Here is a 21,943-nt window from a genome sequence, read left to right as displayed (position 1 = left end):
CTTTAAAAAATCTTTTCACTACATAAAATCTGCCCCTAAGATGTAAAAACCCCTCACACCGACATAAACATTACAAGAACACATGGTATGATTATCATCTCTGGGAAATTCTTGTCAGGTTTCTCTAGGGTTTCATTTTCCATCATGGCTAAAAATCCTGTCAAGTTCCAGTGAGTGGTTCTAAGGACATCTGGATTATCCACTCCTTCAGTAGAGGGTCCGTCCTTATCCAATCTGTTTTCTCCCAGCAGCTGCCATCTTGCCAGTGAGGAACAGATGTTAGACAAACATTTGTTTGAATTAAACTTAATTAGCTACATTTTTCAAGCTCTACTTTAAAATGGCGTCTGCTGGGAGAGTGATCCTGAAGAGGTCTGGTGTTCATGGCACACTTTCAAGTACTAGGATTTTAGATACAGCATTAGCATACTCAGAAGAACCTGAAACCCACCAGCCATATTTACGACATAAGCACCAGTGGTGATGACGTCGAGTAGTACTGGGTCCTGTCCAGGACTCTGTGGCAGTTTGGCAAGAAGGGCTGACAACCTAGAACGTGCTTTTTCGTATATGGAGGAGGCAAAGCTACGCCATGTTCCCTTTATCCAGTTATGTTTCTGAGGTTCTGGCTGGTCCCTATACTACACTTCTTCATAAACAGCAAGTTTTACCCCCAACTAAATGCCTCAACATAGATCCATATACTGTTTTGACACTCATCACTGGGACACTCTGTGGCACAATTTCAAATATTAGAATTTTAGATACCACACTTCAAAGATGCAAGGGACTTCAAACAACATGAAACCATTAATACATCACAACTCATATTATAGCAAAAAATAATTTAAAATATTGCAAAAGTGGGGGCATATCCATGAAATCTGGGCTTGTTGAGAATCAGTAATTATTCCAATCCCAGGCCGAAGACTAAAATTAGCATTTATTCTGAGAACTACAATGAAAAGTGAATGAAGAGATTTTTAAATGTTATTTAAATAGGCCATTTTAGAAACCAACACTTACTCAAGGTCTGTACTGACCATATTTTCCTTTCTTTCAAAATTTAATATATATTCTTCCCGATGAGAATGTTATTTAAAAGAATAGTATAACTTACACAAGTTTGTACTCTTACAGATGATTTGCACTGCAAATTAATCCAAGATCCCTAACAAGAGACTGAAAAAATTAATTTATATCCTTTTGAGTTGAATACATTCATCTACTAAGCAAACTCTTCTCCACTCCCACATTATATAGTACTTTTCTATGGTAACTTCATGTTTATTATACCAGTAACCCACACTTACGATAGTAAATTCATAAATACAATGAAACCGGCATTTCTCAATCTCAGCATTACTGATTTCGGGCTGAATACTCTTTTTGTTGTGGAGGGCTGTTATGTGAGGAGGCTCTGCAGCATCCTCAGTGTTATTAGAAATGACTGGCATTCTTCTAGTTGCAACAGACAAAAATGTCTTCAGATATTGCCAGATGTTCCGGGGAGATCAAAACTGCCCCCGGCTGAGAACCATTAAGTTAAATGAAAAGAAAACAAGGCACCTATTTTTCTAGCAAACTTAGTTTATACCTTTACGATCAATTTTCTATTTCTACATATACAAACACAAGGATAATGGACAAATTTTTAAAAATGATCATATATATTGTTTTGTTACTGCCCCTCTGCAGCATATAATATGTATGCTGTTTCACAAATAAGGCTTCTTCATCATTCTGAATGGCTACATAGCATTCCATTGCTTAGATAGAATACAGTTTATTTGTTCAATTCACTACTTTCCGATACTGAAGTTATTCCCAGTCTTTCTCTCTCACAGACCATAATATGATAAAAGTGCTCATTTTGTTGGTTAAGATATTCTTGGGTAACACTTTCTTTTCCTAAGAATTTTAAAGAATTTTGCGTTTCATTGTCTACTGATATTAAAAGAGGCTGGAGAGAAACAGAAGTCCAGAATGCTTTCTTTTTTGCTTTCTTGGTTGCATGTGCCTTCAGGAAACCTGAAGGATTCTCGTTTTTATCCTGAAGTTGAGAATTTTTTTCTTTTTTTAAAATTATTTCTATTTTTAAATTTACATCCAAGTTAGTTAGCATATAGTGCAATAATGACTTCAGGAGTAGAATCCAGTGACTCATCCCCTACATATAACACCCAGTGCTCATCCCAACAAGTGTCTTCCTCAATGCCCCTGGCCCATTTAGTCTATCCCCCCACCACCGACAACCCCTTCAGCGACTCTGTTTGTTTTCTATATTTAAGAGTCTCTTATGTTTCCCCCCTCCCTGTTTTTATATTATTTTTGCTTCTCTTCCCTTATGTTCATCTGTTTTGTATCTTAAAATTACACATATGAGTGAAGTCATAGGATATTTGTCTTTCTCTAATTTTGCTTAGCATAATACCCTCTAGTTCCACCCACATAGTTGCAAATAGCAAAACTTCATTCTTTTTGACTGCCCAGTAATACTCCATTGTGTGTATGTATGTATATGTGTGTGTGTGTGTGTGTGTGTATATCTATATATATCTATATATATCTATCTATCTATATCTATATCTATATCTATATCTATATCTATATCTATATCTATATATATCTATCTCACATCTTTATCCATTCATCTGTTGATGGACACTTGGGCTTTTTCCATACTTTGGCTGTTGACAGTGTGGCTATAAACATTGGGGTGCATGGGCCTCTTTGAAACAGCACACGTGTATTCTTTGGATAGATACCTAGTAGTGCAATTGCTGGTTCATAGGGTAGTTCTATTTTTAATTTTTTGAGGAATCTCCATACTGTTTTCCAGAGTGGCTGCACCAGTTTGCATTCCCACCATCAGTACAAAAGGGTTCCTGTTTCTCTGCATCCTCACCAACATATGCTGTTGCCTGAGGTGTTAATCATTCCAACCGGTATGAGGTGGTATTTCATTGTGGTTTGTACTTCCCTGATGATGACTGACGTTGAGCATTTTTTCATGTATCTATTAGCCATCTGTCTTTTGAAAAGTGTCTCTTCATATCTTTTGCCCATTTCTTCACTGGCTTATTTGTTTTTTAGGTGTTGAGTTTGATAAGTTCTTACAGATTTTGAATACTAACCCTTTCTGTGATATGTCATTTGCAAATATCTTCTCCCATTCTGCTGATTGCCTTTTAGTTTTGCTGATTGTTTCCTTTGCTGTGCAGAAGTTTTTATCCTGATGAGGTCCCAACAGTTCATTTTTGCTTTTGTTTCCCTTGCCTTTGGAGACGTGTTGAGTAAGAAGTTGCTGCGGCCAAGGTCACAGAGGTTTTTGCCTGCTTTCTCCTCTAGGATTTTGATGGCTTTCTGTCTTACATTTAGGTCTTTTATCCATTTTGAGTCTATTTTTGTGTATGGTGTAAGAAAGTGGTCCAGGTTCATTCTTCTGCATGTTGCTGTCCAGTTTTCCCAGCACCACTTGCTGAAGACACTGTCTTTATTCCATTGGATGTTCTTTCCTGCTTTGTCAGAGATTAGTTGGCCATACGTTTGTGGGGTCCATTTCTACATTCTCTATTCTGTTCCATTGATCTAAGTGTCTGTTTTTGTGCCAGTACCATACTGTCTTGATGATTACAGCTTTGTAATATAACTTGAAGTCCAGGATTGTGATGCCTCCAGCTGTGGTTTTCTTTTTCAGGATTGCTTTGGCTATTCGGGGTCTTTTCTGGTTCCACACAAATTTTAGGATTGTTTGTTCTAGCTCTGTGAACAATGTTGGTGTTATTTTGATAGGGATTGTATTAAATATGTAGATTGCTTTGGGTAGTATCAACATTTTAACAACATTTGTTCTTCCAATCCATGAGTATGGAATATTTTTCCATTTTTTTGTGTCTTTTTCAATCTCTTTCATAAGCTTTCTATGGTTTTCAGTGTATAGATTTTTCGCCTCTTTGGCTAGGTTTATTCCTAGGTATTTTATGGGTTTTGGTGCAATTGTAAATGGGATGGATTCCTTGATTTCTCTTTCTGTTGCTTCATTATTGGTGTATAAAAATGCAACTGATTTCTGTGCATTGATTTTATATCCTAAGACTTTGCTGAATTCCTGGATCAGTTCTAGAAGTTTTTTGGTGGAAATCTTTTGGGTTTTCTACAAAGAGTAGAGTTGTCTGAGAAGAATGAACGTTTGACTACCCCCTTGCCAATCTGGATGCCTTTTATTCCTTTGTGTTGCCTGATTTCTGAGACTAGGACTTCCAATACTATGTTGAAAACCAGCAGCGAGAGTGGACATCCCTGTTGTGTTCCTGACCTTAGGGGGAAAGCTCTCAGTTTTTCCCCATTGAGGATGATATTAGCGGTGGGTCTCTTGTATATGGCTTTTATGATCGTGAGGTATGATCCTTCTATCCCTACCTTATTGAGGGTTTTTAATCAAGAAAGTGTGCTGTATTTTGTCGAATGCTTTCTCTGCATCTATTGGGAGGATCATGTGGTTTTTGTCCTTTCTTTTATTAAAATGATGTATCACATTGATTGATTCACAGATATTGAACCAGCTGTGCATCCCAGGTATAAATCCCACTTGATCATGGTGAATAATTCTTTTCATGTGTTGTTGAATCTGGTTGGCTTGTTATCTTGTTAATAATTTTTGCATCCATGTTCATAAGGGAATTTGGTCTGTAGTTCGTCTTTTTAGTGGGGTCTTTGGTTTGGGAATCAAGGTAATGCTGGCTTCATAGAATGAATTTGGAACTTTTCCTTCCATTTCTCTTTTTTGGAAAAGCTTCAAAAGAATAGGCGTTAACTCCTCTTAAAGATGTGGTAAAATTCCCCTGGAAAAGCATGGTTTTGGGGAGGTTTTTATTTCCTAATTCAATTCCTTTACTGGTTATGGTCTGTTCAAATTATCTATCTTCCTGTTTCAGTTTTGGTAGTTTTTATGTTTCTAGGAATCTATTTCTTCCAGATTTCCCAATTTATTGGCATATAATTGCTTATAATATTCTTTTATGATTGTTCGTATTGTTGTTTGTGTTTCTGCAGGGTTGGTTGTGATCTCCCCTCTTTCATTCTTGATTTTGTTTACTTGAGTCCTTTGTGTCCCACTTCTACACTGTCTACCACCAAGCCATCAGCCTACCAACCAGCACCTCCCTCCCAAATTTTATCTCAGATGGGGTTGTGTTGCCAATCCCCTCACTTGAGGGCTCTGCAGCTTGAACTCACTCTGACCCTCTGGGGGAAGGTCTCGCCAAGCAATGGCCAGGTGCCAGCCTGCCCCTGGTAATGTTACACGACCAGGTCTCTGGAAAGGCCCAGAGACTGCAGTCAGGTGCCAGCCCACCCCAGAAAAATTTCGTGCTATCGTGTAGCAGCAGTTGTTCAGGGATTATATTAAATCACAACACCCATCTGGCAGCAGGCTTTTCCATAAAACTACCTTCTTTGTTCTAACACCAGCAAACGTGGCTGTAATCTGGGGTCCGCTGAGACCTTTGCCTTTGGGGAGGCTGCATGGCCTCTACCAAATGTCCTCCCAGCAGGGGAAACTCCTCTCCCCATGTGGCCCAAGAACCCCTTGGACCTCTTTGTCTGCTCCTAGGGATTCGTTCTTTCCACCACAGCACTGCCAGCTATCGAACTGTGGAGTGTCTTACTCTGTGCCCCTGCTTATAGAGTCCTAATGACAACAAAACCTTCTCCTTTCTTCCCTTCTAGTTCAGTTTCTGCGGGTGTTTCCACTCTTTTTCTCCAGATGCTTTTGGTGGGAAGTGCTTTTCTCGTACTCTCCCCCATCTCCATCCTCTCTCTCCGCAAACAGAAAGCTCCCCACTCTCCACAGCTTCTCTCTCCCCCAGTTCACATCTCCAAGCCTTGTACCTGCGAAGTTCTGTGGCTGAAGTTATACAGATTGTTGTTAGTCCTCAGATCAAATTTTCTAGGTGTGCAAAATGGTTTGGTGCTGATCTAGCTGCATTTCAGGAACGAAAGAAGCAGAGAATTTCTAGGCTGTGCCACCATATGAAGGTCTTCCAGGGAATTTTTTTTCCTACTTTTTGAATAGTTGCTTTTCCAAAAAAGATCATTTGTATGCTATGTGTGGTGCTCCTCTCTCTCTCCTTTACTACATGGTAAAGACACCATGCTCTTTCATTTTTTCTTGTTCATGATTGACACCAATCGTTCCATGTTTCTACGCTTTGTTCTGAAGTTGTACGTGCAAATTCTTTGGTTCTTTGCCCACCTAATCAGAGAGCAGTTTTCCACCACTCTGAGGGCTGGGAAGTGACATTCCAACTCGTTTGCTGAGTCTGTGTGCCAGCAGTGGGAATACTGGTGGGGAGGTGCACAGAAACTCAATCTATCTGCCATCTCAGAAGAACTAAACCACGCTCTCTCCTCTGTGGCTGTGTTACACATCCCAGAACAGGGCTACCTGGAGCTAATTGGGACTGTATGCTGTCCCCATTCACAATGGTGGTGAGGAGAGAAACCCTCTGGCCTGAGATCATTTCTGCTTTTGTTTTTTTTTTTATAATTTTTTTTTTTCAACGTTTTTTATTTATTTTTTTGGGACAGAGAGAGACAGAGCATGAACGGGGGAGGGGCAGAGAGAGAGAGGGAGACACAGAATCGGAAACAGGCTCCAGGCTCCGAGCCATCAGCCCAGAGCCTGACGCGGGGCTCGAACTCACGGACCGCGAGATCGTGACCTGGCTGAAGTCGGACGCTTAACCGACTGCGCCACCCAGGCGCCCCATATCATTTCTGCTTTTGGAATGGAGCTTCCCACTTTTGCTTCAGACAGCTCAGCCCAGGTGTTGTCTCTGTGTCACTGGGAGCCATTCAGCAGCCATTTCCAAATCCTGAAGACGTGCAACTATGAACTTTTTCAGTCTGTTAATCTGCACCAAAAAACTGCCCTCTAGCAAGTTTTTCCTGATTACACAGCAGTTGCCAAACTAAAGAGAAATATCCATTTCATTATATTTTTGCCAATCTTGCTTACTAAAATGCTTATTGTTAACACAACTGGGTTTTTGTAAAAATTAAAAATAAAACTATGGAAAAATACAGTTTAATGCATTTCAATGCATTCAAACATTTAAAAAAAATATTTTTAAAACCCATATGCAATATTCTGAGAGCTTACAAATATCAATGTGTTTACACAAAGCATGTAACATTCTAATCATACACACACACACACACACACACATAATTTGAGAGAGAGAGAACAGGGGAGAGGGGCAGAAGGATAAAGAGAGAGAGGATCATAAACAGGCTCCATGATCAGCACAGAGCTCAATGCAGGGCTTGATCCCATGACCCTCGGATCATGACCTGAGCCAAAATCAAGAGTTGGACGCATAGTCATCTGAGCTACCCAGATGCCCGTAAACTGTGTAATATTCTAAACAACAGAAAGTTAAAAGAGTTCTTATTTAATACATGTGTAAAAAGTCCCACAAAGGACATCTTTGAAAGGCAAACTTTAAAACCAAATATGTAAAACTAGGGGTCATTTAAAAAAGAAAAATAAACCTCAGCATTCCATGACATAGTGTTTAAGGTGGGTAACAATGACTTTATTGTTTATACACAGAGGTTCAGATATTTTTCAAAAAGTAATCTATTTCTCATTGAAATCTAGAGAGCAAGGTGACTACTGTTCTTTCCATGAACACATACAAAAATGAGCACCAACTGGTAGGGTCACCTGACTATATTCATGAGATAATATAAACCAAGAGCTGGAAATAAAACCCAACCAATAATTTTATAACGCGTGAAATTCTAATTCAAGGTCTTCCACCTATCCATTTATCTAAAATGTTTTGAGACAGGTCATATGCTATAAAACTCACCCTTTAAAAGTATACAGTTCGGTGGGTTTTAGTATATTCAAAGAGGTTTGCACTATCTCCACCATCTAAATTCACCCTAAAAGCGAACCCTGTACCACTTACCAGGCACTCCTCATTCTCCTCTCCCCTCCAGTACTGGAAACTACCAATCTACATGCTGTGTCTATAGATTTATCTATTCCAGAGATTTCCTATAAATAAAATCATACAATATGTGGCCTTTGTGACAGGATTCTTTCATTTAGTAATGTTTTCAGGTTCATCCATACCATACCATTTCTGTGCTTCATCCCTTTTAATGGATGAATAATATTCCCTCACATAAATACACCCCATTTTATTTATCCGTTCATCGGTTGGTAGATATCTGGATTGCTTCTATTCTCTGAAAAAGTTTTCTGCAAATTTTTAAAAACTTTAATGAAGTGCAGTTTAGTCTTTGTTTGTAGTGTATGCTTTTAAAAATACAAGGTCTTGGAAGGCGCTTCGGGAGCCGCGGGCTTTGGTGCAGATATGGCCAAGTCCAAGAACCACACCACGCACAACCAGTCACGGAAATGGCACAGAAATGGCATCAAGAAGCCCCGGTCACAAAGATACGAATCTCTTAAGGGGGTAGACCCCAAGTTCCTGAGGAACATGCGCTTTGCCAAGAAGCACAACAAGAAGGGCCTGAAAAAGATGCAGGCCAACAACGCCAAGGCCATGAGTGCACGTGCTGAGGCTATCAAGGCCCTTGTCAAGCCCAAGGAGGTCAAGCCCAAGATCCCAAAGGGTGGCAGCCGCAAGCTCAATCGACTTGCCTACATCGCTCACCCCAAGCTCGGGAAACGTGCTCGTGCCCGCATTGCCAAGGGTCTCAGGCTCTGCCGGCCAAAGGCCAAGGCCAAGGCTCAATCCAAGGCCCAGGCTGCAGCTGCAACTCCTGCTGCGGCTCAGGCTCAGGCTCCCAAAGGTGCCCAGGCACCCACAAAGGCACCAGTGTAGAGCCTTCCATCTGCCAGTGTGAGGGTAGAAGGACTGGTGTGACCCCTGGGCTTCTATCTGCATGGGGCTGGTGTCCTCCTGTGCTATTTGTACAAATAAACCTGCGGCAGGAAAAAAAAAAAAAAAAAAAAAAAAAAAATACAAGGTCTTTTAAAAATGGGCAAATAATTATAAGGATTTAGAGCACACAAATATTCAATATTAAAGGAGAATTCGAAACAAACTCCAAATAAAGATCTCCAAATCAGTGTGTCTGGGTGGCTCAGTTGGTTGAGCATCTGACTCTTGACTTTGGCTCAGGTCATGATCTCATGGTCAGGAGTTCAATCCCCGAGTCAGGCTTTGTGCTGACAGCACAAGTCTGCCTGGGATTCTCTCTCTCTCTCTCTCTCTCTCTCTCTCTCTCTCTCTCTCTCTGCCCCTCTCCAAGCATGAGCATGGCACGCTCTCTCTCAAAATAAATAAATAAACTTAAAAAAAATCTTCAAATCTTCCAGTTTGTCTCACCAGGCTTTGTCTGACCTCAGAGCAGATATCTCTGTGACTGCTACATTAATGACTTTCATTTCTTTCTCTGCTAGCTAGAAAATAAAGTTAGATAAACAAGCTCCCAGTTAAAAATCATGTCTCTATATACTGCCTCTTTACACACAAAGGAAGAACAAGGGGAAAAAAAGCATATTTTCCCATAGTTGGCATATGAAATCTAATCAACTTTGGATTTGTTAAGTGCGGCATAAGGTGCCTAAGAATCTCAACTGGCCTCTTTCAAATGTCAAAATCTGAGACAACATTTTTGGACTGAACATACTCCAGAAGAAAGGTGATGTTGCTAGCTACATTTTCTCCTACTGCTGTGATAATGCTGTCTCCAGCCTTCACCTCCCCGCCTTTTGTCTTATAGGGTGATCATGGTTTTGTATATTGGGAAAAGCAATGGATTTATGAGAAGGCACTTGGAATTAGGACTCTGGAAAAGGGCCCTTGCCTTATGCACTGTGCAAATCCAGGAAGGTGCCATTCCCATTGTAGTCCATGCTATTTGTCCAATTGCATAAGATTATCTTTGGGCTTTTAACTTGTGTTTCCCAAGGTATGGGGTACACTTATAAGGAAACAGATTCAAGAACCCAGGTTCCTAAATGTCTTAGCCTCAAACATTCTTTCAAATTTTCTATGACTACAAGCAGCACAACTATACGGAGTTGGGGTTTAAAATCAAGAGCAGTGGCTTTGGATGCAAAAGATCAGAATTTCAATCCTGACCAGCCAAATGCCAGTTGTGTGTTCTTGATCATGCTCTTACCTTCCCTGAGATACAAGGTTCTCATCCATAAAATAAGAATGAAAGACTCACAGAATTGCTAAGGGGATTAATGAAGGCAACACAGGTAAAGTTCCTAGCAGACAGTAAGCAGTAAATCAATGTGAAGTCTTCTGACGTCAAAGTGATGCATCCCAAAACCCATCAGATTTAGACTACAGACCTATGCTGTCCAATATGGTAGCCACCAGCAACAAGTGGCCATGAATTAACTGAAATTAAGCAGACTTTAAAATTCAGTTCACAGTGGTCAAAAGTCACCTGTGGCTAGCAGCTACATATCGGATAGAGTCAATACTTATCACTGCCCTCAGTGAAGAAAGTTCTTTTGGGCAGGGATGCCACAGAAGTGATAGGATTATCAGAAGTCCAGAAGTCTAAATTTTTGCCACTAACTATGTAACATGACCAGAACAACTTTTATCTCATTATGTTACTAACTCCTCAATGGTAAAAAGGAATAATGCCTCTGCAGCAACGTTGTGGGTGGCAGGTGCACTGAAATGACTTTTTTCTTACTTTCTTATCATCTTTCCAGGACCCCAAGATTAAATTATGTGCAACAATGTCTAACAAGGACCACTTTGAAGATGACTCAATAGCTACAGCTCTTTGTGAGCTCAATATTCATAGTCATGATTTGATATTCCAACACACCCGTATGTAATCAAGAACAGCATATGTTCAATAGCACACCAAGCTACCTGCAGGCAATTTTTATGGCGATGAAAAGACACAAATTAGCATAACTGAGTAAGTTTTCAATGGCAAACGGCCTTTCGTAGACTACTAACTTCTCCCCAGATTTAAAATGGAAAGATCAGAGATCCTATTTCCTACTTACTCATTGGTTTCACTTTAATGTCTAAGTCTGCCTTTCCCCAGTTTGGAAACCATAATCTGTTGCTGTCAGTTTTGGAGAAATATTATATTTTTAAATTTATCTAGCTAAATAGACTTTATCTGTTTATTTTTTCCATAAAAGAGCAAATAATAAATATTTTATGGTCGTAAAATCTCTGTCACAACTAGCTAACCTCTGTTGCTGCAGCATGACATGAACCACTGACGACAGAAGCATAAAAAGGCAGAGCTGTGTGCCAATAAAACTCTAGTTACTCAAATAGCTGCTTAGATCTTAATTTGCCAACTCCAGATCTAGGAGGATATTTAAGAACATCTACTTGAAGAACATATCCATAGAAGACTATCTTCTCACATACCCTTCCTTGTTCTTCCCAACGTTTTTTTTTTTTAACCACTATTATCTGTTTTCCATTTATTTTAATTTTTCGAACATAGGTTGCATCCTGCAAATGATCACGGGCTTTTCTTTTTTTTTTTTTTTTAATTTTTTTTTTTTAACGTTTATTTATTTTTGAGACAGAGAGAGACAGAGCATGAACGGGGGAGGGGCAGAGAGAGAGGGAGGCACAGAATCAGAAGCAGGCTTCCAGGCTCTGAGCCATCAGCGCAGAGTCCGATGCGGGGCTCGAACTCACGGACTGTGAGATCGTGACCTGAGCTGAAGTTGGACGCTTAACCGACTGAGCCACCCAGGCGCCCCTGATCACGGGCTTTTAAATGTTTAATTAATTAATTAATTTATTTATTTTTTCCAACGTTTTTTTATTTAGAAATGTCAAAACATAAATTTTTCTTCCCACTTTTATTAAGATCTTGAATAAAAAAATATATAATTCTTTAGGATGACTTCTTTCCCTTTCAGACCACAAACTGAGGGGGATTAGTTCATAAAAGAACTAATTAAAAATGACTCACAGATCCAACCAGGCCATTTAAAGTTTCCTGGCAATGTTACTAATTTACAAATTGAATTACAACTTAAATACAAAAGCAAAATTGAGCTAATTGCCACAACGTCATTATTTCTTAGACAGACGTTACTGTTCAAGACAAATCAATTAAGGTCAAATATTTAGATGACTCAAGTAACATCTATAAACAAAACCTTAGTAACTTGTATGCACAGGTGAAAATGTCATTCAAAGAAATGGTAAGAAATTACTAGAACAGAATCATGAAATTCTAGAGTTGGAAGCATCCTTACGGAATAATTCGTTCAGCCTCATTGCTTTATGGTTGATGAGCATGGTTGTCTTCTGTTATTTTTCCTTCCCTGAATACACTCTTCTTATTGGAGCTCTAGTTTTCCTTATGGAGCTACTCCTCCCTCCCAGCTCTGGCAGTTTGGGTCAGGCTGGCATCATCCTTAGGCCAACAAGGTAGGTATTTAATCCAGATTCGTCAGAGGATTCATCATACAGGAGTCATCAGAGTCCTGTAAACTCCTGGCCAGAAGACTGGCCCATGGATTGTTTCGTGGCCAAAACAGTTGGTCATCTCAATTCTGGAATGTCTCTTACAATTACCAAGAGAGAGTAGCTCCCTTCCTTCCTTCCTCTTCCCTCCTCAAGCTTTCTCTCTCTGTCTCCTCTCTCTCTCTGTCTCCCCCTACTTCCTTTCATTCTCTCTTTCTCATCTCCTCTTTCTCTCTTTCTCTTTCAGGGATGCTAAACCTGAGAACATGTTCTAGGCATGAACAGCAGCCATTCTGCCAGTTTGTGGAAATGGCCTGCCTGGAACGAAAGCAACATGGACACAAGCTGGTCTGAGATGCAGAGTCCAAGTTCTGAGGGTTTGAATCTCTGGATCCAGGCTTAAGTGAAACTGGAACCCCTGTCTTTTATAATCAAAAGAACAAAACAGTTCTCCCCCGTTTTTCTTAAGTTTGAGTTGGGTTTTTGTCATTACAAGAGACTGGACAAATATCACTGGTTAATCAACTCAAAGAAAGTGAATGTTGCTAAGTGGGAGGGGTCAGGACTTTAATCACCTCTAAATCTGATGTTTGTTCCAGGAGAAGGACGAATAGAGTAACAAAATCTTTAAAATCTCATGTGCAAAGCATTTCAGGTAAAAAGTGTACACGACTCTGTAAACTTCTTGCGCAGTGAGTACTATGATTGGACTGTCACCTCCTTTAATGGATATTCTTGCTTAGAATAGCTTAAAACATACTGCTCTGGGAGGGGGGGGTGTGTGGGTGGCTCAATCAGTTGAGCATCTGACTCTTGATTGCAGCTCAGGTCATGATCTCAGGGTCGTGAGATAGAGCCCTGCATTGGGCTTCGTGCTGACTGTGGAGCCTGATTAAGATTCTCTTTTCCTCTACCCCTCTCCCCTGCTCACACACACTCTCTCTCTCCCTAAAAAAAAATTACTGATCTGATTTAAAGGAAATTACTGTTCATACTTATATATAGATCTGGAAACAGACTTCAAAGGGATGCTGGAAGGTCAGAAATATAGGGAATGCTGGTGTAGATAACATATGGAAGATTTTAGATACACTACCAACACCAACTGTCCCTAATTCTACCCTGTGTCATCAGTCACAATAGCTGGGTCAACACACACATACCAGTGATTCATTCCAGAAATATTTATGGAAACTATGCTGACGTCTGCCCCAAGATATTATGTGAATGACATAAACTCAAACTTCGAACTTCCAAGAGGGAAAAAAGAACTTAATTCTGACAAAAAAAAAAAAAAAAAGGAAAAAAAACACTTATTTGAAAATAAAGGACTATTTGCTTACTATTAACCCTGTTAGAAACTGACCACATGAATGACTTCATTCCTTTATCTCCTCCTCCAAATTGGCTTCATATGAAACAACAGTAAATATAGCTATGTGAACATAAGCTTTTACAAAGGGCAAAAAATTTAAATATGCTGATTTTTGTCTAGTTGACAATGTATATGTTATTTCTTTTACCTGCTAACTAGTTATTAAGCGATCAAAAGCCAAACCACATTTAAAAAGACATTGGTAATATTTTTCATCCATTGCATAACAATTTAAAAAGACTGTAAGACTGATCCATTCAATGTTTTTTTTTCTCCGTGGCAAATATGGAGCTATAAAAAAAATGACATTTTAACTGCTGTCCATATGTGAGATTTATGAGAACAATGTCAACTGACCAAACAAACAAAAGTCTGGTCTGCTAAACATTCATACATGAAGAGAAAGACCTTCAATGCTAGCAACTGAACCTCATTAAATAGGATGAGTTTACACCTATATTTCCTTCAGTGCTATGCAGACTGAAGTCACATTTTAACCTGTTAGACACTGTAACACTTACCTGGGCTTATAATTTTTATTCTTTCATTGCACATTCTGCTAACAGAAATGGTCGTTGATAAAGGTGAGTGAAACTGAAATAATCCTGGAACACTCCAAATTTTCTAATTTTGGATTCTTATCTAAGACATAAAATTGAGGGATGAAATTGACTAACACAAGAAATACACAGCTCTTACAGCTTACAAAACATAGGATTTTATTTAAATTTGTGTACAGATAAGAATTTACTAAAATTTCAACAAAGACCTAATTCAAATCCTTTCCCACCACAAAAACAGGCATTATGAAAAAAAAGCCAGATTCTCTCAATTACATTTTCCCAGCTGGTAGATTCTGGAGGGAAAAAGGAGGGGAGGAAAGATACCAACACAACATAATTTGATCTTGAGTGCTGTCTCTTCTTGAAATGACTTAATTATGGAGATTTCCATAAGAATCAGCATTCTTCGGTATTGACGTTGAAATAGAAGCTTCTATTCCAAAATCACAAATAAGGCTTCTGGTGTTATTTTTAGTGTGAGGTACACAGTATATTCACTATTAAGGCAAATGGTAGAATACATGTGTGGGATATTAATGTCGATCTTCCACTGTAAAACAACGTGTTTTGGAACATTCATGGACTTTCTAAGTGTGTTGGAATTAGAAACTTGTAAAAGCTGTTGCAGTGTATAACAGTTTTGAATGTCTTCGCTGTGCCTTTTTGAAAGTTAAGCTGTTAAATGTAATCTTGTTTGACTTTTTAGAGCATGTGAATTTTTTATTAAAAATCGTAGAATTGGTCTGATCTCAAAATCTGTATATACACACACTGCTTGGCCAAACAGACTGCTCCCCTAAAGTCGGCAACAAGCAATGCTTACTGAGCAGGTTCACAGTGACCGAAAAGTATGAGAACAGAACATGGAAGACTGTAAGTGACATCAGATTATTGAGGTGGGCTAGCGATCTTATTCAAGAAAATGCAGATTTAAGATTTTTCACAGAGTGATTATGGCTCATCCCCTCACCCATTTTCCCCCCAATTGGATGACCGTTTCCTTCATAGTGATGAATCATTCCTTTTTTGAGACAATGGCCTTCTTCCTCCAAGGGTCAGGACGAAGCTGTCACTTCTTAGCCACGCTGGCCACAGACTTCTTGGCAGCATCCTCCAGGTCCACAGCTGAAGTAATGGGGAGTCCACTGTTACTGAGGATGTTTTGGGCCTCGTGGACATTGGTTCCTAGAAGGTGGGCAGGGGGGTACGGACAGTCACTGAAATGAAACTGGAGGTGGGGCCCTGGAAAGTTTCGTACAACCTGAAATTGTGCGAGACCCAGGTCTCACCAATTACAGCTCAGGTTCAGCTTTTTTATGATTCAGATTTGGCTATTTAGACGTATCCACCAGAAAAATTTACTTTTTTCCTTTTTTTCACCTCAAATGTCTGGCATTATAAGATATATACACACACACACACACACACACACACACACACACGTATATATACACACACATATATATGTGTATATATACACATATATGTATATATATAAGATATAAATAAAAATACATATAAATATATGTACACTTATACACACACTTATACAATATAAATTATATAAACTTACTTAAATACAAATAAAATATATAAATATAAATAAATAACATACATAAAATATTACATAAAAATATACTACCTATATTTTTTTCTGGCATTTAAAAAATGCAGATAATGACATTCTTATAAGACTGTGAAAAAAAAAAAAAAAAAAAAAAAAAAAAAAAAAAGACTGTGAACGAAGAGAGATTAACAACTACTTAGTCCACTGATTCGAAAAAAGAAAATCTTATGAAACCGATGTGCCCCTTGCTTGAACAACCTGAATATGGAATCTAAAGAAAAAGCTATGTGTCCAGTATGAGTGAGAGAACGGCGAATCGATGGGTTGGTAGCCACAGAATACTGAAAGCAACAAGTGAAGATGCACAGGACTGATGTGAGCTAGCTTTTCACCAGGAAATGAAGTAAACATATGTTCTAATCGACATCACTCACAGGGAAGATGACGTGGCAAGATCTCTAACAAGTGGTGGTCTGGCTAATAAGCAAGATGAAAGACTGGAATTGCCTGAGACTAATGGACATTTTTTTTTTTTTTTTTTTTTTACTGATAAAAGCAGACATTTCAGCTGATAATCCACAGTCGAGCGGATTTAACGTGGTTTTGGCCCATACTAGAAGGCAACTGTCTTATCTCATGAAACTAAAGTTCTGAGGGTCTGCCCACCTATGGCCATGAATCCACCGCTTTGGAAACAATGATAGTTATTCAACACACGTGTTCTCGCTTCCTCCCTGCTCCGTATGACAAAAAGGGCAGAGGGCCCCAAAAAGAGTACTGCAGCCTGTGATGGTGTATCTTTGTCTCCCATTCCCGGTGGATCTGTAGCACTTGTGGGCCAAGCTACCCCACCCAGAGGTGTGCTTCTTCGACTTGACTATTTAGCAAGCAAACTGCTCTTCTGTTCTTGCAGAGTGAACAAGCCCCTAGGAGAAATGTGGTAACATTTAAGAGTCTAATGAAATACCTCATCTTACATCATTTCCTGTGCTTTTATCCAGTTAGCAAGGCAGAGCCTATTTATATACAAAGACCTTGAAATATAGGCCTTGGAGGACCTAAGAGTACAAATAAAAAGGAAGCACTTGGTCAGCATGTTTCATACAAACAGGCAAATGCCGAGTTCAAGAGGAACATTTGCGCTAACAAGGTGATGTAGTGTGGATTCCCTGGGAGCCGGGGGCCACCACACCTGTGGTGAAATGAACACCTGGCATTGCATCTTTAGTTCAAGGCTAACTCACTGCTCTTTTCCACAGGAAATCTGCTAAATATCCTCTTTGGGAAACAAAATTCAAAAGGTAAGGAAGCTGTTTCCTGGGTGGCTCAGTTGGTTAAGCCTTGGTCCAACTCTTCACTTTGGCTTAAGTCATGATCTCACAGTTTGTGAGACTGAGCCCAGAGAAGGGCTCCTTGCTGACGGTGAGGAGAGATTCTCTCTCTCTCTCCCTCTCTCTCTCTCTCTCTCTGCCCCTTCTTGGGCTCTCTCTCTCTCTCAAAACAAACAAACAAACAAACAAACAAACAAAAATCCCTAGCTTCTCACCCTGGCTCTGTTGTAGATTAGTTGCACAGTTTTAGGTAAATTATGTAACACCTTTGAGCCTCAACTTCTTAATCCCCAGACATAACATTATGATCGTCTTCCTCATAACTAATACACACGCCAGACATAATGCTAAGTGACTTCCACGCAGTATTATGAAATCTTTATGACGACGATGCCTAGATCTTACTGTCCCTATTTCACAGATGAGGCAAGAGAGGCACAGAGAGGTTAAAGAACTTTTCTACAGTCACAGACTGTATGTGGCAGTGATGGGAACCTGAACTCTGTTCTAATAATACAACCTGAATGTTCTAACCAGAATTTCGCTGGTTGGTTTCCTTGTTTATAAAATGAGGATAATAATGCTGACAGCATGGGTTGTGAGGAGGAGCAAATGAAATAACACATGTGAAAGGATTTTGTAAATGTCTAGGAATCTGTGGCCGACTTAAGCTCGCCATCAACCAGTCACGCTCCTCTTCTGCCCAACCAGGAACTACATTTCCCAGGTCTCCCTTGCATGTATGTGGGGTCATGTGACTGAGTTCTGGCCAAGAGTGTGTGAGCGCCATGAAATACGTGCCCATAAAAGTTGCCCTTGTGAGCTCCTGCAGTCACTCGGTTTTTTCCCTGTGTACCTTCTGGAATGTCACCAGCCAAGACAACTCTGAAAATCCCCTATTCTGGACATGGCAATGCCTCCTTCAGCATGGATACCAGAATAATTCTGTAGAGCAGAGCACCCTACTCATGCACCCTTTCAGACTTCATATTCATGAGAAAGAACTTTCTATTACATTAAGAATCACATTTCAACATTTACCTGTTATAGGAGCCGGCGTTACTTTGACTGACACATTACTTTGTAAGGGTGGTAGGCAGCTTCCAAAATGGCTCTCTGTGGCCAGTTCCTACTTCCTGGTGTCCACGCCCCTGTGTAACCCCTTTGGCTATTGGTAGAACCAGCAACTTGCTTCTAATGACTAAGAAGAGCAAGAGTGACAGAATGTCATCTCTGAGACTAAGTTCCAAAATCCCAGGACTTCTTCCTTGTTCCTTCTGACTCTGTTCACTCTGATGCAGCACATTGCCATACTGTGGACTGCCCTATGGAGAAGTCCACGAGGCAAGGAATTCAGGGCTGCCTCCAGCCAAAAGCCGAGGAGCAACTGAAGCCTTCAGCCTGACAGCCCATGGGGAACTATATCCTGCCAACAATGATGTATTTGGAAGCGATCCTTTCCCAGTCGAGCCTTGATATGACCCTAACCCTGGCTGACACTTTGACTGCAGCTTTGAGACCTTAAACCAAAGGACCCAACTAAGCCACACTCAGATTCCCTACCACAGAACACTGTGAGATCAACAACGTTCCCTGTGTTAAAGGCAATTTGTTACACACTAGTTACCTAATGCAGATGTAAAGATTTATTATTTCATTAATCCAACCTCAGTGTTCATTTTGATACATATGGTAGAAGTTTCGGACAAGGTCCCAGAGGTTGAAAAGTAGAACAGAGGATCAGACGATGGCAGGTGTTGAATATTAGCCTAAGGAATTCTGACATTAATCCGTAAGTAGGGCTTTCATGGAATAATGACACAGTGTGCAGCAAAGTCCTGACTGACACAGAATGGAACTGGTCTTTGGACCAGAAGGTCAATGAAAGTTAAATATGTAAACCTCTATCTCCTTCAACAGAGACACAGAGTTCTCTGCCTACCTGTCCTCTAATCTACCAGGGAAGAAATCTAAATTTGGGTCAGAAAGGCTCTTCTCCTTCTTTCCTTTCTCTTTAGAACAGCCTCCACACAAACAGCTTCCAAGAACCCCACGCATCAAGAGGCAGATTCATCTCCCTGAACATTCCACATCTCTGACTACCTTCCTTTGGTGACAGAGTCCTCCTGTGAACACAGATCTTAGCCAAGCCTGTCAAGTTCTCTCTGAGGAACTGAACCGGTACGAGAATTAGCAGCATCAACAGGAGTGGTAACAGTAACAAAAGCATTAACAGCAACTTAGCAGGTGTCCTGCAATGTTCAGTTGTATTAGTTCATTTGCTACTCAATAGCATCCCTGAGAGAGCTACCATTATTACCTCCTTTTACAGAAGGGAGGACTGAGGCACAGGTAAGTTAAAGGCTAAAGTCTAGCTAGCATGGCTAGGAATTGTTAGGAAGTAGTTGAATGAAAACTGAACTTGATCTCTCACTGGTCTGAATGATTCCTGGAACTAATGCTTGAAACATCCATGCTGAACCATGAATGACCACCTTTATAAATAGAGGATATCGTCATAATCACATTGACAATAATAAAAAATAATAATCTGTTTTCCAGTCTTCCCACATTACTTTGAGCCTTTGAACTTGTGAATTTGGTGGTTCTAAAAGACCTGGTGAGTCAGGTCTTTATAAATGAGTGCTTTTTATTCATTTATTTATTTCTTGGTCAAGAGCACTGAGGCCTGGTGATTGGCAGGATGAGGTCTCAAAATCCTTTGGTCTTCCCACTCTACTTTGATTTCCTGGTGACTCCTGTTTGAGGAGTCAAATTTACAATTTAAAATTTGTGGCACTTTTGCACGCATGAGATCGTCTAAACTTCAATGATACTATAAATTATTTGAGAGCAAGGATCAGGTACAAGTAGGGTGTCTGCTTTCTCCAGCCTCCCTGCCTGGCTACACCGACCCTACCAACTGTCCCCTTCTCGAGGAGGGACCACATGGTGATCTTCGTCCCAAGGCAGACATGGACTGTTCCCAAGATGACTGCACCTGACCCAAGGGTGGTGCAAATACAGATGATGGCCATTAGCTTGTGCAGTCAGGTTTGCTCTGCTGAGAATCTGAATGGGTAGCACACACGAAATGGGAAACAGTAGCATGAAAAGGACTTAATCAGCCGTTAGTAAGCAGGTGAGACAGAGGCAGCGCAAACATGCAGAGAGGGGTGGAGTCAAGTGCACAGGCTGCTGGAGTGCTGCTCCTGAGGTTGGCCTCCACGCCACATCCTCCTCCTCCTGGGGGCCAGCTTCATTATGGCTGCTGTCCATTCTGAGAACTGTTTATTCAGTTTTACCTGAGTTCTTTTCCATAGCTACAGACTGGCTGTGGACCGTTTTAGGGTTCTGAGACTACTGGAACAAGTCACTCTTCCTTGCAACCAAGAAACCTAACTAAACCAGTTCCTGAATTAACATCTTCTTCAGGACTTAACTGAGCATCAGGTATTCCCAAAGGTGGAAAACGACTGATTTAGAAATCTGTGAACCCACAGACATGCTGGACCTTTGGCCTCGAGTCCTCCAACCAGAACTCTTGTCTTCTGCTTGGCCAACACCCAAACGTTCATGAGATATTGTTTAAATGGCATTTCCTGGGGCGCCTGGGTGGCTCAGTCAGTTGAGCATCTGACTTTTGGTTGTGGCTTGGGTCATTATCTCATGGTTTCATGAGTTCGAGCTTCACACTGGGCTCTGTGCTGACATCGCAGAGCCTGCTTGGGATTTTCTCCCCCTCTCCCTGCCCCTTCGCGTCTTGTGCTGTCTCTCTCTCTCTCTCTCTCAAAATAATAAATTAATTGAAATAAAAATAAATGGCATGTCTTTGGGGATGCCTCCCTTGTCACTACTCCCCCAGCCCCTAAACTAGAGCAGGATTTGTAAATGAGCTTCCATCCCACCTTGTACTTCCGGAATCACAGCACTATTGGGACTGCTCACTGATGCTTCTCTCGCCCCCACCAAACACAAGCTTCATCTAGGCTGACATTCTGTCAGGCCGGCCCACCAGGATCTCTGCGCTCAGTGCAGTTTCCATGACACAACCTGGGCTTGCTGATGGGCTGAATGGCGGTGGATGGACTCACACATACCAAGTGTGCTTGAGTTGGTGAGGTGTGGGAGATTTTCTGATCACCTTGCTGGCCCGACACCCCCAAATAACCCATTTTTTTTTAATAGCACTGAAACAGAAGCCCCAAACGACCTGAGGGAAATTAGGAGTGACTGTTCCTGAGTTTTCTCGGGTTCTCCAGGGGCTTTTGTGGTGGCCCCTTTCTCTAAGAAGGGCTGAACAGCAGCTGGCTCTATGTGGTGCCCTAGAAGACTCCAAGCTGCCACCACTCCTCTGTCCCTCCTGGCCAGGAAGGCCTTCCTCAAGGTTAACAACCAGGGGGCGGGGCCGGAAGAGACTGGGTAGAGCAGAGCCTAGGAAAATGGGCCCTTCGCTCCTTCCAGCTGCTCTTGCAGGGCCATAGCAAAATGCCTAATTGCTTCACAATTCCAGGATCCATTAAAGTGAATTTTAATTATGCTTCCAGTTACACTTTAATTACAGCTTTAATTATTAAGCACAGGCTAGGCATACTCAGAACCCCAGCATGAAACAGGGAGAGGGAGAGGAAGAA

General features: G+C 40.7%; 2 protein-coding genes across 4 annotated transcripts in view; one reads left to right on the top strand and one right to left on the bottom strand.

The window, feature by feature from the left end:
* SUCLG2 (succinate-CoA ligase GDP-forming subunit beta) overlaps positions 1-21,943 on the bottom strand; it is a 333,369-nt gene that overhangs the window by 42,618 nt on the left and 268,808 nt on the right. For 2 of the 3 annotated variants that reach the window (XM_058726235.1, XM_058726237.1), the window contains exon 11: positions 14,544-15,596. The exons of the other annotated variant lie outside the window; for it this stretch is intronic. In XM_058726235.1, coding sequence (XP_058582218.1) covers positions 15,481-15,596 — 116 coding nt within the window. In that variant the 3' untranslated portion in view covers positions 14,544-15,480. Of the gene's footprint in view, positions 1-14,543; positions 15,597-21,943 lie in introns of those variants that run through there. 3 annotated transcript variants of the gene reach the window in all.
* LOC131509931 (large ribosomal subunit protein eL29) lies at positions 8,348-8,988 on the top strand. The gene has a single exon (XM_058726238.1). It carries the CDS (start codon positions 8,394-8,396, stop codon positions 8,865-8,867), a length of 474 nt encoding a protein of 157 aa, XP_058582221.1. The 5' UTR covers positions 8,348-8,393; the 3' UTR covers positions 8,868-8,988.

This window comes from Neofelis nebulosa, chromosome 4 (genome assembly GCF_028018385.1).
Source record: "Neofelis nebulosa isolate mNeoNeb1 chromosome 4, mNeoNeb1.pri, whole genome shotgun sequence".
Classification (NCBI taxonomy): Eukaryota; Metazoa; Chordata; class Mammalia; order Carnivora; family Felidae; genus Neofelis; species Neofelis nebulosa.
Note: the sequence above shows the minus strand (reverse complement) of the source record. Positions and strands in the feature narration are given on the sequence as shown.

Coding starts and splice junctions, on each gene's coding strand:
- LOC131509931 (XM_058726238.1), top strand. CDS start 8,394: ATGGCCAAGTCCAAGAACCACACCACGCACAACCAGTCACGGAAATGG.